Below are 18,132 nucleotides of genomic sequence, written 5' to 3'. Positions count from 1 at the left end.
AACAAGATGGTAAATCAGCTCGAACAGATAGAACAAACCTTACCTTGAGAAAACAAAAGTTGTAGACTTCTTAAATGACCTCTGTTAACATGTAGTGTCTATGGAGTGACGTCACGCTATCACCACTAGCCCTGAAAGGGGGTGTGGAAAGGGGGCGGGGAAATTCTGTGAGATAGGCCTATTGCTCATCAGAGACCGAGTGAGAGGACGGTACTCTGAAACGAGTGAGAGGACGGTACTCTGAAACGAGTGAGAGGACGGTACTCTGAAACGAGTGAGAGGACGGTACTCTGAAACGAGTGAGAGGACGGTACTCTGAAACGAGTGAGAGGACGGTACTCTGAAATAGAGACTGACACAGGAGTGGATTTTCACTCCTGTCCTGTCCCACTCCCACAGAAAAAATCCTGTCCTGTCCCAATCCTGGGCCAGAGTTAAAAAAAAATCCCATCCTGTCCCACTCCTGTAGAATGACTCCGGATCCCATCCCGCTCCCACTCGAAATTACTCCCGCTCCCATCCCGCTCCTGTTTTTTTGTTTTTTTGTTAGTCATTAGGCAATTGATCGATTGATCCATCTATAGGCCTATCTATCTATCACTTCTGGCTTCTCAAGACAGATAGTCTACCAATAAAATTAAAATAAATAAAGTGTTGGATTTAACGCTTAACATTTAAAGCTTAACAGTTAACAAGTGCTTTGTCAATTACGATAAAAAAAAAACCTCAGTGTTAATTTAACTCTATATGAATAATTATTCAGTGTACAAGTCTATGTGTATGGCAGTGGTTCCCAGGGGTCCGTGAGAGTTCCAGGGGGTACCCAGTTAAATAATAGTTTGGAACCAAATGGACCCTTATGGGTCTGTAACAAAGGATGTTATGGGAGTGTACAAATGGAACCAAATTTTCCATTTGTACACTCAGAGTTAAATTAACATTGATTTTACAATATAATTTGGGGGTCCCAGCGATAAAAATGCCATTAAATGGGGGTCCGTAGACTAATGCATGTCAAACTGGGGGTCCTTGAAATTAAAATGGTTGAGAATCACAGCTAGAACCGTAATAAAAAGAATCTTCTCTTATGGGGGTCCCTGCCCCTGGCATCTTTTCAAATGGGGGTCCGCGGGCTAATACATGTCGATTTAGGGGTCCTTGACATGAACATGTTTAGGAACCACTGGTGTATGGGACTCGTTTGGGAGAAAGAAGGGAGACGATGTAGGCTATTGTAGAACATTCGCTCAGACAGCTGTTCAGGGAGCTAGCTAACAGTAACAGCGTTAGCATGTAGCTAACGTAGCATCACAATTGAAAGTTGCAACGTTGCCACTGCCAGGGTAAACAAATGCATCAGGATGATCTGGCTATAAATAATCGATTAAATCACAGCACCGGCGCGATGCAGAATCATACGGCCGCATTGCGATGTCTTCATATAAAACTGTATAAGACGTCCAGCCCGACTGGATTGCATGGAGGAGGTTTTTGTGTTGTGGAAGCACTAGCACTGCTGGATTATGGGTAACTATGTATGTAGTTCTTTTGATTTGCGTCAGCAAGTGAAAAGAGTGTTGGCTCACAGAAAGATGACTACAACAAAAATGGGTGCTTCTGTTCTTTTGGTTGGAACTTGGCAGCGCGACCACGTCATTCACGTTCCTGCACGCTCCCGTTGACTTTCATTCCCGTCCCGTCCCGATCACGGGATTAATAAAAATATGAATCCCATCCCACAGGAATCCCGTGGGAATCCCGTGTCCCGCGGGAGTCCCGACAAAATGTCAGTCTCTACTCTGAAACGAGTGAGAGGACGGTACTCTGAAACGAGTGAGAGGACGGTACTCTGAAACGAGTGAGAGGACGGTACTCTGAAAGGAAGTCCTTCCCATGCACCCGAGGTCGGTCTCACACAGAGGCACGTTCTGGACACGCTCGCACGAATCGGCGTCGTCAGGCAACGGTTTGCGTTTGTGTTTGACGTCAGACTAGGAGCTCCGTTAGGCCACATAAAGACCTCCTCCAGACCTCGAGCTTTACCCCCTTCGGAGACACGGTTATTTAAGAGACGCTGAGAGACTTTTAAACGTAGTGGAAGACAGACGGAGGACAATAACACCGTCTCTAACTATCAGTGTTTCAGGGAAAGGCCCATCTCTGTTTTTGTGGGGGGAGGATTGTGATCTGACCTTTCTTTCCAGGTTCGAGAGACAAATCAGAACTCATTTTCTCTGTGCTAGAAGAAAGGAGGTAATTGAATAGAATTCCAAAGGGTGCCGACTCATTTCTTCACCCCTGAGGAGAAGACTTTTTCTCCACGGCAAACAACATGGGAGACAGTTACCGCGTCACCATCTCGGAGGAGGCCAACGCCGACCGCTCCATCACCAAGAAGAGGAAGGGCGTCAAGAAGGACATGGACGAGCTGAAGAAGGAGGTTCCCATCACGGAGCACAAGATGTCCGTGGAGGAGGTGTGCGGCAGGTTTGAGACGGACGCCGCCCGGGGCCTGACCGTCGCCAAGGCGGCCGAGTTCCTGGCGCGGGACGGCCCCAACGCCCTGACGCCACCGCCCACCACGCCCGAGTGGCTAAAGTTCTGCCGCCAGCTGTTTGGCGGCTTCGCCCTGCTGCTCTGGACCGGCGCTGCCCTCTGCTTTGCCGCGTACACCGTCCAGGTGTTCAGCGAGGACGAGCCGGCGCCCGATAACCTCTACCTGGGCGTGGTGCTCTCGGCCGTCGTCTTCATCACGGGCTGCTTCTCCTACTTCCAGGAGGCCAAGAGCTCCAAGATCATGGAGTCCTTCCGGAACATGGTGCCGCAGCAGGCGCTGGTGATCCGCGACGGCGAGAAGGTGCAGATCAACGCCGAGCAGGTGGTGCTCGGCGACCTGATCGAGGTGAAGGGGGGCGACCGGATCCCCGCCGACATCCGCGTGGTCTCGGCGCACGGCTGCAAGGTGGACAACTCGTCGCTGACGGGCGAGTCGGAGCCCCAGGGCCGCTCGCCCGACTGCACGCACGACAACCCACTGGAGACGCGCAACGTGGCCTTCTTCTCCACCAACTGCGTGGAGGGCTCGGCGCGCGGCCTGGTCGTGGCCACGGGCGACCGCACCGTCATGGGCCGCATCGCTACGCTGACCTCAGGCCTGGAGACGGGCCAGACGCCCATCGCCCGCGAGATCGCCCACTTCATCCACATCATCACGGCCGTGGCCGTGTTCCTGGGCGTCACCTTCTTCGCCGTGGCCAAGGCGCTGGGCTACACCTGGCTGGAGGCGGTCATCTTCCTCATCGGCATCATCGTGGCCAACGTGCCCGAGGGCCTGCTGGCCACGGTCACCGTGTGCCTGACGCTGACCGCCAAGCGCATGGCCAAGAAGAACTGCCTGGTGAAGAACCTGGAGGCCGTGGAGACGCTGGGCTCCACCTCCACCATCTGCTCCGACAAGACGGGCACGCTGACCCAGAACAAGATGACTGTGGCGCACATGTGGTTCGACGGCCGCATCCACGACGCCGACACCACCGAGGACCAGTCGGGCGCCGCCTTCGACAAGAGCTCGCCCACGTGGCTCTCGCTGGCACGCGTGGCAGCCCTGTGCAACCGCGCCGAGTTCAAGGCGGGCCAGGACGCGCTGCCCGTCCAGAAGAGGGACGTGGCGGGCGACGCCTCCGAGACGGCGCTGCTCAAGTGCGTGGAGGGGCTGTGCGGCTCGGTGCGCGCCATGCGGGAAAGCAACGCGCTGCTCGCCGAGATCCCCTTTAACTCCACCAACAAGTACCAGCTGTCGGTGCACGAGACGGAGGACCCCGCCGACGGGCGCCACCTGCTGGTGATGAAGGGCGCGCCGGAGCGCATCCTGGAGCGCTGCAGCACCGTGCTGCTGCAGGGCAAGGAGCAGCCCATGGACGGCGCCACCAAGGAGGCCTTCCAGCGGGCGTACCTGGAGCTGGGCGGCCTCGGCGAGAGGGTGCTGGGCTTCTGCCACCTGCTGCTGCCCGAGGACCGCTACCCGCACGGCTTCCCCTTCGACGCCGACGACGTCAACTTCCCCACGGAGGACCTGTGCTTCGTGGGCCTCGTGTCCATGATCGACCCTCCGCGCGCCGCCGTCCCGGACGCCGTGGCCAAGTGCCGCTCGGCCGGCATCAAGGTGATCATGGTCACGGGCGACCACCCCATCACGGCCAAGGCCATCGCCCGGGGCGTGGGCATCATCTCGCAGAAGAGCGAGACGGTGGAGGACATCGCGGCGCGTCTCGGCGTGCCCGTGGACCAGGTGGACCCGACGCTCGTCGTGGCCTGCGTGGTGACCGGCGCGGAGCTCAAGGACATGTCGGCGGAGCGGCTGGACTGGGTGCTGCGTGAGCACAAGGAGATCGTGTTCGCGCGCACGTCGCCGCAGCAGAAGCTCCTCATCGTGGAGGGCTGCCAGCGGCAGGGCGCCATCGTGGCGGTGACGGGCGACGGCGTGAACGACGCGCCCGCCCTGAAGAGGGCCGACATCGGCGTGGCCATGGGCATCTCGGGCTCGGACGTGTCCAAGCAGGCGGCCGACATGATCCTGCTCGACGACAACTTCGCCAGCATCGTCACGGGCGTGGAGGAGGGCCGGCTGATCTTCGACAACCTGAAGAAGAGCATCGCCTACACGCTGACCAGCAACATCCCCGAGATCACGCCCTTCCTTCTGTTCATCCTGCTGAGCGTGCCGCTGCCGCTGGGCACCATCACCATCCTCTGCATCGACCTGGGCACCGACATGGTGCCCGCCATCTCGCTGGCGTACGAGCAGGCCGAGAGCGACATCATGAAGCAGCCGCCGCGCAACCCCAAGAACGACAAGCTGGTAAACGAGCGGCTGATCAGCATGGCCTATGGGCAGATCGGCATGATCCAGGCGCTGGCGGGCTTCTTCTCGTACTGCGTGATCCACGCCGAGAACGGCTTCCTGCCGGCGCTGCTGCCGGGCCTGCGCGTTCTGTGGGACGACCGTGGCGTCAACGACCTGCAGGACAGCTACGGGCAGCAGTGGACGTACGAGCAGCGCAAGATCCTGGAGTTCACCACGCACACAGCCTTCTTCGTGAGCATCGTGGTGGTGCAGTGGGCCGACCTGATCATCTGCAAGACGCGCCGCAACTCCGTCTTCCAGCAAGGGATGAGGAACCGCGTGCTGCTCTTCGGGCTGTTCTTCGAGACGGCGCTGGCCGCCTTCCTGTCGTACACGCCGGGCATGGGCGTGGCCCTGCGGATGTACCCGCTCAAGTACACCTGGTGGTTCTGCGCGCTGCCCTACAGCCTGCTCATCTTTGCCTACGACGAGCTGCGCAAGCTGCTCATACGCCGCAACCCCGGAGGCTGGGTGGAGAAGGAGACCTACTATTGATCCACAACCCTGGAGGCTATGGGTGGAGAAGGAGACCTACTATTGATCCACAACCATGGAGGCTATGGGTGGAGAAGGAGACCTACTACTGATCCACAACCCCTCTGAGGCTATGGGTGGAGAAGGAGACCTACTATTGATCCACAACCCCCCGGAGGCTATGGGTGGAGAAGGAGACCTACTATTGATCCACAACCCTGGAGGCTATGGGTGGAGAAGGAGACCTACTACTGATCCACAACCCCTCTGAGGCTATGGGTGGAGAAGGAGACCTACTATTGATCCACAACCCCCCGGAGGCTATGGGTGGAGAAGGAGACCTACTACTGATCCACAACCCCTCTGAGGCTATGGGTGGAGAAGGAGACCTACTATTGATCCACAACCCCCCGGAGGCTATGGGTGGAGAAGGAGACCTACTCGTGGGGCAGCAGCTGTGGCTCAGGAGGTAGAGCATTTCGTACCAATGATCCCTGGGTCGGCGGTTCGAATCCCGGCTCCTCATGTCCACATGTCGAAGTGTCCTTGGGCAAGAGACACTGAACCCCACATTGCCTCCAGTGGGTTGGTCGGTGTGAGCTTGCCAGAATTGGTGTGTGAATCTGCGTCAAGTGAGGACGCTGGCGTTGACTGTTCGCCGCTTCACCTCCCAATGTATGAATGAATGAACCATTGTAAAGATTCACTTCCCAATGTAGGAATGAATGAGCCATTGTAAAGATTCACCTCCCAATGTATGAATGAATGAACCATTGTAAAGATTCACCTCACAATGTATGAATGAATGAACCATTGTAAAGATTCACCTCACAATGTATGAATGAATGAACCATTGTAAAGATTCACCTTCCAATGTATGAATGAATGAACCATTGTAAAGATTCACCTCCCAATGTATGAATGAATGAACCATTGTAAGCGCTTTGAGGACTTGGAAAAGCGCTATAAAATGCAATTCATTATTATTGATCCACAACCCTCCCCCCCGGAGGCTATGGGTGGAGAAGGAGACCACACGGTATCTCCAACGATCTCAAATCCTCAGAATCTACAGGACCCAAGCAAGACCCGGGATACAGGATACAGGATACAGCACATAGGACAAGACTCAAGACACCAACCACACTCAAGACACAAGATCCAAGATCAAGAACACCTCAACACATACGAACCAAGGTGTCTGGCTTTACAACCCAGATACCTTGCATAGCTTTACTGATCCACAACCGTGGGAGAAGGAGACCTACTACGGAGAAATGTGCGAAATAAAAGAAGAAGAACCACATCGGCCCGACCCGGAAGTGATAGCCCTCCATATCCTGTAGTAGCTCCAGGCTGAGTTACTAACGCCAGGGCTCCACCGGACGCGTTGCGTCTCCGTCGCGTGCGTCAAAAAACGCACCGGTTCAATTTTAATGCACGCGTTAATGTCACGCAATGCGGGCAGTGGAGCCACCCTTCATTGATTAAAAAGGAAACATTCCCTGACGGTGACGGAGGCACGACGCTGACGCGCCCGGTGGAGCCCCGGTGTAACGCGCGGACGATGTTTCTTCTTAGCGTGATCTCGAATGTATGGTTTTTTTAGGCTTTGAAGTATACTTTATCCCATTCTGACCATAAAAAAACAAACTAATAACCGCGTGCATGGGCGCGTGCACCGACGATCGGGATTTAGGCTGTTTCTACCATGGGAGTTGGGTGGGGTGCAGCCCTGGGGGAAAAAAAGGTAAAAACTAATATTTGTAAAGCTGGATTAATGCTTATTAATAAAATGAATGTGTTTCTCATGGTTGGCCAAAACGGTAATAATTGATTTCCACGAGATATCTCGTGGATGGCTTGGAATGGGTTAAGGAGAGGTTTGTCTAAATGGTAAATGGTGCATTTATATAGAGCCTTTATCCAAGGCGCTTTACATTCACACACACACACACATCCATACACCGATGGCAGCGGAAACAAGGCACCAACCTGCACATCAGGTCACAAACTGGGTAGTGTGAGACTTTTGGGGACAAAAGATGCAATCACTATATTACCGTTTTTGAGTAACTTTTCCAACACTGCTCGTTAGGAGCCCAGGTGTTTTTGGGCATGGTTTGGGGCGGAGCGCCATTGACTCCCATAATAGAATGCAATTCAAATGTTGAAAAATGAATAATAAAACGACAAAAAACAAAGTGTGGAGCGTAATATCATTGGCCTACTGGCAATTGTGCACAAGACATGTGGCACTGATTGGTGCAGTGGTTTCCAAGATTAGCTACGAGGCCACGCACGCTTGTTAGGGGCCACGCACGCTTGTTAGGGGCCATGCACGCTTGTTAGGGGCCACGCACGCTTGTTAGGGGCCACGCACGCTTGTTAGGGGCCACGCATGCTTGTTAGGGGCCACGCACGCTTGTTAGGGGCCACGCATGCTTGTTAGGGGCCACGCATGCTTGTTAGGGCCACGCAGAAAGTGAAAGAAAGTCTTAGGGACGCAGAGAGAGAAGAGATTTTTATTTCATTTTTTTTGAGTGGTGCAAACCACTCCAACAACTGGCTTTGTTAGTACCCGTGTGAGTGTGTGTTTGTGCCTGTACGGGTGAGCATGGTTGCTATGGTTAGTATGTGACGTCACTGACGTACTTATGACACAGATGCTTTCCTGGTTCTAATGTACAGTAACTATAACAATAAATGTGTAGTTGCACCACTCAGTTCACACGGGTGTGATTTTTTTTTAATATTCAGAAAATGCATAGACCTTTCTTGTCTTTTTTTGAGGGGCGCTAGCCCCTCCTATATACATCTTTTGACCCCACCATTGACAATGAAAGGAGAAATTAGGTCAAATGTCCGCAACATATGACGTCAATTTGTGGCAACAGACATTCTGATTGGCCAGTATGAGATGATGCATGATGATGTACGATGATAAGAGCGCCCCTCACTTCACACGGGTGTGATTTTTTTTCTTCAAAAGTCCGCTTGAAGTGCACAGAGCAGTCTCATTGTCTACTCCAGTGGTTCCCAAAGTGGGGACCCCTAGGGGTCCTTGAGGGAGTTCCATGGGGGTCCCCAGCTAAATGATTTAGTTTGGAACCAAATGGACCCTTATGGGTCTGTAACTCCATCAGAGAGTGTAGCCTACACATGAACCAAATGGACCCTTATGGGTCTGTAACTCCATCAGAGAGTGTAGCCTACACATGAACCAAATGGACCCTTATGGGTCTGTAACTCCATCAGAGAGTGCACATGAACCAAATGGACCCTTATGGGTCTGTAACTCCATCAGAGAGTGTAGCCTACACATGCACCAAATGGACCCTTATGGGTCTGTAACTCCATCAGAGAGTGTAGCCTACACATGAACCAAATGGACCCTTATGGGTCTGTAACTCCATCAGAGAGTGTAGCTCTCAGAGTTACATTAACATTGATTTTACAATATAAATTGGGGATCTCAGAGATAGAAATGCCATCAAATGTGGGTCCGTAGATGCATGTCAAACTGCATGGGGGGTCCTTGAAATGAAAATGGTTGAAAGTCACTGTTAAAGCCGTAAAACATCTTCTCTCACGGGGGTCCCTGGCATATATTTTCAAATGGGGGTCCGCAGGATAATTAGTGTCAATTTGGGGGTCCTTGACATGAAAACGTTCTGGAACCACTGCTCTAGGGTGCAGCAGGCAACCAACCAACCAGCATTAACCCAAGGATAGTCTAAGAAGGATAAGACGCGAAGACCGTACGGCCGACGCCATGTTGCTTTGGAAGGAAAGAAACATGCGCAATGGGCTATATGCAGCCAACACTTCCGCGTTCAGCTTCCTTGGTCTCAACTGCGCATGTTTCTTTCCTTCCAAAGCAACATGGCGTCGCCCGTACGGTCTTCTTGTCTTATCCTTCTTAGACTATCCTTGCATTAACCTCGGAAGAAGAAGAAGAAGCTTATTTGTTTACATCCGGGTCAAGCTAGCATTAGCTACAGGCTAACCACCACCACCAACAACAACAACATTAGAGTTCAGTTCAGCAGCTCAATGAGCTTTAAAACTGTAAACAATGGACGTAAACCAGACCAAACAGGAACACCTGCTGGCGCTGAAAGGTATGCTGGTGTTTTATTTACGTTGACTTTAATGTTTATTTAAATGAATCCCAGAGAGAGAGAGAGAGAGAGAGAGAGTTAGTTGATGATGACAGCAGAGGATTGGTGGTGTAAAACATAACGTCTGCTGCCTGGTCCACACCCACAACACCATGAGTGCAACTAACCATGTACAACCCAGATTCGGCACAAACAAGGGACTAAATTATTTTCGCTCCTATGCCACCAAAATGTGTAACGCCCTACCACCAGTCATTAAGACATGCGCATCCCTTGACTCCTTCAAAACCGCTCTCAAAGGGAACCCCTTTCCCCCTCACTGTATATGTTTCTTTTCCCTTTTTACCTCCTTTATGATGAATTCCTGTTCTGTTCTTTGGCTGTATAGAAGTGTCTATTTGTACTCTAAATGTTTTGATGAATTGAACAAGGTGGACCCTCTTGTAAACAAGTGTAATGCTTTATGGTTTCGTCCACTCACAGTTAACAGTCTTTGTATTGAGTTGTGCTTGAAAATGTACTGTAATTCTGCAAACTGTCAATAAATATTTCAATCAATCAATCAAGTACACTCTCAGAGTTACAGACCCAATGTCAGGGTCCATTTGGTTCCTATTAAACTCATTTAGCTGGGGACCCCCCTAGAACTCACTGGGGGTCCCCGGACCCCACTTTGGGAACCACTGAACTATAGCTATAGTTTAACAGCATCATATGTATGTGGTTGGTTGTAGGCTATAGGACTTGATATGTTATTGGTTGTAGGCTATAGGACTTGATATGTTATTGGTTATTGGTTGATATGTTATTGGGTTGTAGGCTATAGGACTTGATATGTTATTGGGTTGTAGGCTATAGGACTTGATATGTTATTGTAGGCTATAGGACTTGATATGTTATTGGTTGTAGGCTATAGGACTTGATATGTTATTGTATGTGGTTGGTTGTAGGCTATAGGACTTGATATGTTATTGGTTGTAGGCTATAGGACTTGATATGGTATTGGTTGGTTGTAGGCTATAGGACTTGATATGTTATTGTAGGCTATAGGACTTGATATGTTATTGGTTGGTTGTAGGCTATAGGACTTGATATGTTATTGTAGGCTATAGGACTTGATATGTTATTGGTTGGTTGTAGGCTATAGGACTTGATATGTTATTGTAGGCTATAGGACTTGATATGTTATTGGTTGGTTGTAGGCTATAGGACTTGATATGTTATTATGTATGTGGTTGGTTGTAGGCTATAGGACTTGATATGTTATTGTAGGCTATAGGACTTGATATGTTATTGTAGGCTATAGGACTTGATATGTTATTGTAGGCTATAGGACTTGATATGTTATTGTAGGCTATAGGACTTGATATGTTATTGTAGGCTATAGGACTTGATATGTTATTGTAGGCTATAGGACTTGATATGTTATTGTAGGCTATAGGACTTGATATGTTATTGTAGGCTATAGGACTTGATATGTTATTGTAGGCTATAGGACTTGATATGTTATTGTAGGCTATAGGACTTGATATGTTATTGTAGGCTATAGGACTTGATATGTTATTGTAGGCTATAGGACTTGATATGTTATTGTAGGCTATAGGACTTGATATGTTATTGCAAGACGTTTACGTTAATACAATGGCTTTATAAACACACACACACACACACACACAAGCCGTTTACGCTAATACAATGGCTTTATAAACACACACACACACACACACACACACACACACACACACACACACACACACACACACACACACACACACACACACACACACACACACAAGACGTTTACGCTAATACAATGGCTTTATAAACACACACACACACACACACACACACACACACACACACACAAGACGTTTACGTTAATACAATGGCTTTATAAACACACACACACACACACACACACACACACACACACAAGACGTTTACGTTAATACAATGGCTTTATAAACACACACACACACACACACACACACACACACACACACACACACACACACACACACACACACACACACAAGACGTTTACGCTAATACAATGGCTTTATAAACACACACACACACACACACACACACACACACACACACACACACACACACACACACAAGACGTTTACGTTAATACAATGGCTTTATAAACACACACACACACACACACACACACACACACACACACACACACACACACACACACACACACACACACACACACACACACAAGACGTTTACGTTAATACAATGGCTTTATAAACACACACACACACACACACACACACACACACACACACACACACACACACACACACACACACACACACACACACAAGACGTTTACGCTAATACAATGGCTTTATAAACACACACACACACACACACACACACACACACACACACACACACACACACACACAAGACGTTTACGCTAATACAATGGCTTTATAAACACACACACACACACACACACACACACACACACACACACACACACACACACACACACACACACACACACACACACACACACACACACACAAGACGTTTACGCTAATACAATGGCTTTATAAACACACACACACACACACACACACACACACACACACACACACACACAAGACGTTTACGTTAATACAATGGCTTTATAAACACACACACACACACACACACACACACACACACACACACACACACACACACACACACACACAAGACGTTTACGCTAATACAATGGCTTTATAACACACACACACACACACACACACACACACACACACACACACACACACACACACACACACACACACACACACACACACACACACACACACACAAGACGTTTACGTTAATACAATGGCTTTATAAACACACACACACACACACACACACACACACACACACACACACACACACACACACACACACACAAGACGTTTACGTTAATACAATGGCTTTATAAACACACACACACACACACACACACACACACACACACACACACACACACACACACACACACAAGACGTTTACGCTAATACAATGGCTTTATAAACACACACACACACACACACACACACACACACACACACACACACACACACACACACACACACACACACACACACACACACACACAAGACGTTTACGCTAATACAATGGCTTTATAAACACACACACACACACACACACACACACACACACACACACACACACACACACACACACACACACACACACACACACACACACACACACACACACACACAAGACGTTTACGCTAATACAATGGCTTTATAACACACACACACACACACACACACACACACACACACACACACACACACACACACACACACACACAAGACGTTTACGCTAATACAATGGCTTTATACACACACACACACACACACACACACACACACACACACACACACACACACACACACACACACAAGACGTTTACGCTAATACAATGGCTTTATAAACACACACACACACACACACACACACACACACACACACACACACACACACACACACACACACACACACACACACACACACACACACAAGACGTTTACGCTAATACAATGGCTTTATAAACACACACACACACACACACACACACACACACACACACACACACACACACACACACACAAGACGTTTACGTTAATACAATGGCTTTATAAACACACACACACACACACACACACACACACACACACACACACACACACACACACAAGACGTTTACGCTAATACAATGGCTTTATAAACACACACACACACACACACACACACACACACACACACACACACACACACACACACACACAAGACGTTTACGCTAATACAATGGCTTTATAAACACACACACACACACACACACACACACACACACACACACACACACACACACACACACACAAGACGTTTACGCTAATACAATGGCTTTATAAACACACACATTATACCAGACAGTGTTGATTTCGTCGACTAAAACTAAGACGAAAAATGTTCGTCGACTACCATTTTGCCCTGGCGAAAACTAAATAGAAACTAAATGAAAACTAAGCTATGATGACTAAAGCTGAGACTAAATATATTGACAATTTTGTCAACAAATAAAATGTTAGGAAGGGACTAGTGGACAAGAGATCCAGTATGAGTCATTTTACACTTGGTTGCATGCTGGAAATAGCTTGCAACCAAGCTTGAGCTTGTAGATCGGCTATTTTCAGCAAGTGTAAAAACAGTCATTACGACGGCATCAAGGCCTGCCAAAATACATTGTAATGCTAACACCAAAAGGGGCGGGAACCCCTTTTGGTGTTAGCATTATGTTATGCTTTAGCTATTTTTGAAAAATCGAATAACGACTGACATAGAAACATAGCTTTTTCAGAAAACTGTCAGGATGTAGAAGACAATTTTAGAATCTGATCTCAGGTCAAAATGGGTTAACATTGATTTTACAATATAAATTGGGGGTAAAGGATGCCCTAACCCTAACCCCATAACTGTGAAAATCATGAACCAAATAGACATTTATCGGTCTGTAACTCTGAGAGTGTACACATGGAACCAAATGGACCCGTAATGTAAACACCATCACAATGTAATACATGTTTGAGCTGTTATAGTCAGACTAATGGATTTAGTCGATTATTAGCGTTGATATAAGAGAAATTACCCCCAAAAAACCACTATAAAATAAAACCTGCTTAAATTTAATCTTGGATTATTTCGAATCGAAGTCTGTTATTGGTGGTTCTAAATGTCGGTTTTCGTTACATTAATATTGGTTAATATTAGTCTTAATAATAACTATGTGTGTGTGTGCGCGTGTGTGTGCGTGTGTGTGCGCGTGCGTGCGTGCGTGTGTGCATGCGTGCGTGCGTGCGTGCGCGTGCTTTCTTTCCAGTGATGCGGTTGACCAAACCCACTCTGTTCACCAACATGCCAGTGACATGTGAAGACCGAGACCTGCCAGGTAAGAATGGACATGATTAGGCCAGCCTGCTGTTGATTTAGTCGCCTAAAATGTATTTAGGCGGTGCCTTGATGATGCAGGCGCAATGACTGCTTTTACACTTGCTGAAAATAGCAGATCTACAAGCTCTCAGCGCGACGCGTTGTGAGCTTGTAGATCGGCTATTTTCAGCATGCAACCAAGAGTAAAATGACCTGGATCTCTTGTCCACTAGTCCCTTCCTAACATTTTTATTTTAGTCTAGTTTTTATTTGTTTGACGAAATTGTCAGTCTGTATTAGAATGTGAGAATGCCCCGTGATATCGAGGAGGACAAGTACGGTTAATAATAATAATAATAATAAAACTTTATTTGTACTATAGCACCTTTTATGACATGAAATGCAGCTCAAAGTGCTTTACAGAGCAACGGAGAAAGAAAGAAAAGAAAAGCAAGGCATAAAACATTAAAATAATAGCAGTAATGCAATACAGTGAGAACATGAATAACCACACATTTAAAAGATCAATTAAAAGAGTGTAGAAGTAGGTCTTGAGCTGTGCTTTACAAATGTCTACGGAGGTTGCGTCCAAAACTGTGACTTATCAGGAAATGGAAAGGTGAACCTGTGTATCTCCGCCGTTCACGACTCGTCTCGTCGCCTATTTTGTTTGGCTACTTTTGTGCACCGTTGCACGAAGAAGTAGGCCATTTGTTTACCCATTAGGCCTGACGTCGAAATTTAAAAAAATGTGACTAAATTTGACTGAGAGACTGCCATTGGATTTTTTGGAATTTTCGTTTTTTCATGTCCTATGAAAGCAGGGAATCATAGCTTCAAATGGACATATTGATTGTTCAGTTTGACCCACCAGTTTTGGAGATATGGCTTATAGAGTAATGTCTTGCAGAAAACAACAAGTTGAGAAAACAGGCTTGAAAGGTTCACTTTTGTGGTCTCTAACATTACAAATAGCTACATGTTTGGGCATTTATTTCATATTTACATGTCGATTTCAGCTCTGACACTTATTTCAGACATGCTCTAGTATGTGAAGAGTCTGCCTGTGCTATTAACTCATTTTGAAAAAAAAGGAAAAAAAAAGGTTTTTCTCCTCTGGTGAAAAGCTGTAATGTGCGCGATGGCAGTCTCTCAGTCAAATCTGGTCACAAATGTCTTCTAAATACCTTTTGGTTTTTTCAGTGGTGCTCAATATTTCATGTCAAGGACCACAAAAATGATGTGTAATTGGCCACGCGCCGACCCCCATCTGAAAATATGTTGTTCCAGGAACCCCTCCCAGAAGCAAAGATTTGAGTTAAAAAACATTCGATCTGAAAGAATATATATTCAAAGATTTGCGCCACATTTTCCAGATAAAAAAAAAAAATAGCAGACCTACAAGCTCGTAGCGCGGCAGTCGGTGCCGCGCTACGAGCTTGTAGATCTGCTATTTTTCAATAGCCAAAGTATAACACAGTGCTCCAGTGTGTTCCGCGTCCAGAATGGGTTTTTAAACCCTAAACATTTTGAAATATGGAGAGGAGAGATATTTTCCTTCTACCCGACAGTAACGATTATGTGAAGTGTGTTGTCATGAGATGGTCTGGCTGTGACTCTCTGCTCCATAATGAGATTGAATTGAGTGGAGTTTTGCGTCTGGGATAATAATCATCTGTAATGTTATCAAACGGTGGCTTCCGCCCCGGCTTCCGCATGACATTTCATGGTGCCGCGGCGCGGCGCGGCGCGCACCGCTGGCCCGGCTAAAGTACAGCACCGAAGTTAAATGTGACCAGATTTGACTGAGAGCCTGCAAATTCCAGCTTTTCACCAGAGGAGGAAACCCTTTTTTTTTTTTTTTTGTTAATCCATTGAGACCTGGAACGCATCCATGTCACGTTAGCGTTTAACCACATTAACCATTAACCCATTTTGGTGTTTTAAACATTGTTATAATTTAGCTATTGAAAAATAGCAGATCTACAAGCTCATAGCGCGCCACCGAGTGGCGCGCTATGAGCCTGTAGGTCTGCTATTTTTGAAAAATCTTTAAAATGTGCCTCAAATCTTTCCGAAAATTGTCATGATTTAGAAAACTTTTTTTTTTAAAGTTTCGACGTCAGGCCTGAATGGGTTAATAGCACAGGCAGACTCTTCACATACTAGACCAGGGGTTCCCAAAAGGACCCCCAAATTGACATTTATTAGCCTGCGGACCCCTCATTTGAAAAGATATGCCAGGGACCCCCATAAGAGAAGATTTGTATCGCTCTAGCAGTGATTTTCAACCCGTTTAATTTCAAGGAGACCCCCAATTTATATTGTAAAATCAATACTAATTTAACTCTGAGAGTGTACAAATGGAACATTTGGTTCCATTTGTACACTATGAGTCACAGACCCATAAGGGTCCATTTGGTTCCAAATTATCATTTAGCTGGGGACCCCCTGGAACTCCCTCAAGGACCCCAGGGGGTCCCCGGACCCCACTTTGGGGACCACTGTCCTAGAGCATGTCTGAAATAAGTGTCAGAGCTGAAATCAACATGAAATACATGCTTCAACATGTAGCTATAGGTGTAATGTTAGAGTCCACAGAAGACATGTAAATATGACATAAATGCTTCAACATGTAGCTATAGGTGTAATGTTAGAGTCCACAGAAGACATGTAAATATGAAATACATGCTTAAACATGTAGCTAGGTGTAATGTTAGAGTCCACAGAAGACATGTAAATATGAAATACATGCTTAAACATGTAGCTATAGGTGTAATGTTAGAGTCCACAGAAGACATGTAAATATGAAATACATGCTTAAACATGTAGCTATAGGTGTAATGTTAGAGTCCACAGAAGACATGTAAATATGACATACATGCTTAAACATGTAGCTATAGGTGTAATGTTAGAGTCCACAGAAGACATGTAAATATGAAATACATGCTTAAACATGTAGCTATAGGTGTAATGTTAGAGTCCACAGAAGACATGTAAATATGAAATACATGCTTAAACATGTAGCTATAGGTGTAATGTTAGAGTCCACAGAAGACATGTAAATATGAAATACATGCTTAAACATGTAGCTATAGGTGTAATGTTAGAGTCCACAGAAGACATGTAAATATGAAATACATGCTTAAACATGTAGCTATAGGTGTAATGTTAGAGTCCACAGAAGACATGTAAATATGAAATACATGCTTAAACATGTAGCTATAGGTGTAATGTTAGTCCACAGAAGACATGTAAATATGAAATACATGCTTAAACATGTAGCTATAGGTGTAATGTTAGTCCACAGAAGACATGTAAATATGAAATAAATGCTTAAACATGTAGCTATAGGTGTAATGTTAGAGTCCACAGAAGACATGTAAATATGAAATACATGCTTAAACATGTAGCTATAGGTGTAATGTTAGAGTCCACAGAAGACATGTAAATATGAAATACATGCTTAAACATGTAGCTATAGGTGTAATGTTAGAGTCCACAGAAGACATGTAAATATGAAATAAATGCTTAAACATGTAGCTATAGGTGTAATGTTAGAGTCCACAGAAGACATGTAAATATGAAATACATGCTTAAACATGTAGCTATAGGTGTAATGTTAGTCCACAGAAGACATGTAAA

The 18,132-nt window shown here is 46.8% G+C and overlaps 2 protein-coding genes across 3 annotated transcripts in view; both read left to right on the top strand.

The window, feature by feature from the left end:
• Nucleotides 1-2,332: 2,332 nt before the first annotated feature.
• LOC306940212 (sodium/potassium-transporting ATPase subunit alpha-3-like) lies at nt 2,333-5,398 on the top strand (the record flags this gene model as incomplete). Its single annotated transcript, XM_079525234.1, has 1 exon — nt 2,333-5,398. One exon carries the CDS (start codon nt 2,333-2,335, stop codon nt 5,396-5,398), a length of 3,066 nt encoding a protein of 1,021 aa, XP_079381360.1.
• A 3,951-nt stretch (nt 5,399-9,349) lies between these two features.
• Nucleotides 9,350-18,132, top strand: part of trappc13 (trafficking protein particle complex subunit 13) — a 41,352-nt gene continuing 32,569 nt past the window's right edge. For both annotated transcript variants that reach the window (XM_079524692.1, XM_079524691.1), the window contains exons 1-2: nt 9,350-9,501; nt 14,438-14,506. In XM_079524692.1, the coding sequence (XP_079380818.1) occupies nt 9,456-9,501; nt 14,438-14,506 (115 nt within the window). In that variant the 5' untranslated portion in view covers nt 9,350-9,455. The remainder of the gene's footprint in view (nt 9,502-14,437; nt 14,507-18,132) is intronic.

The sequence above is a fragment of the Electrona antarctica genome (genome assembly GCF_951216825.1).
Source record: "Electrona antarctica genome assembly, chromosome: 16".
NCBI classification, from domain to species: Eukaryota; Metazoa; Chordata; class Actinopteri; order Myctophiformes; family Myctophidae; genus Electrona; species Electrona antarctica.
Note: the sequence above shows the minus strand (reverse complement) of the source record. Positions and strands in the feature narration are given on the sequence as shown.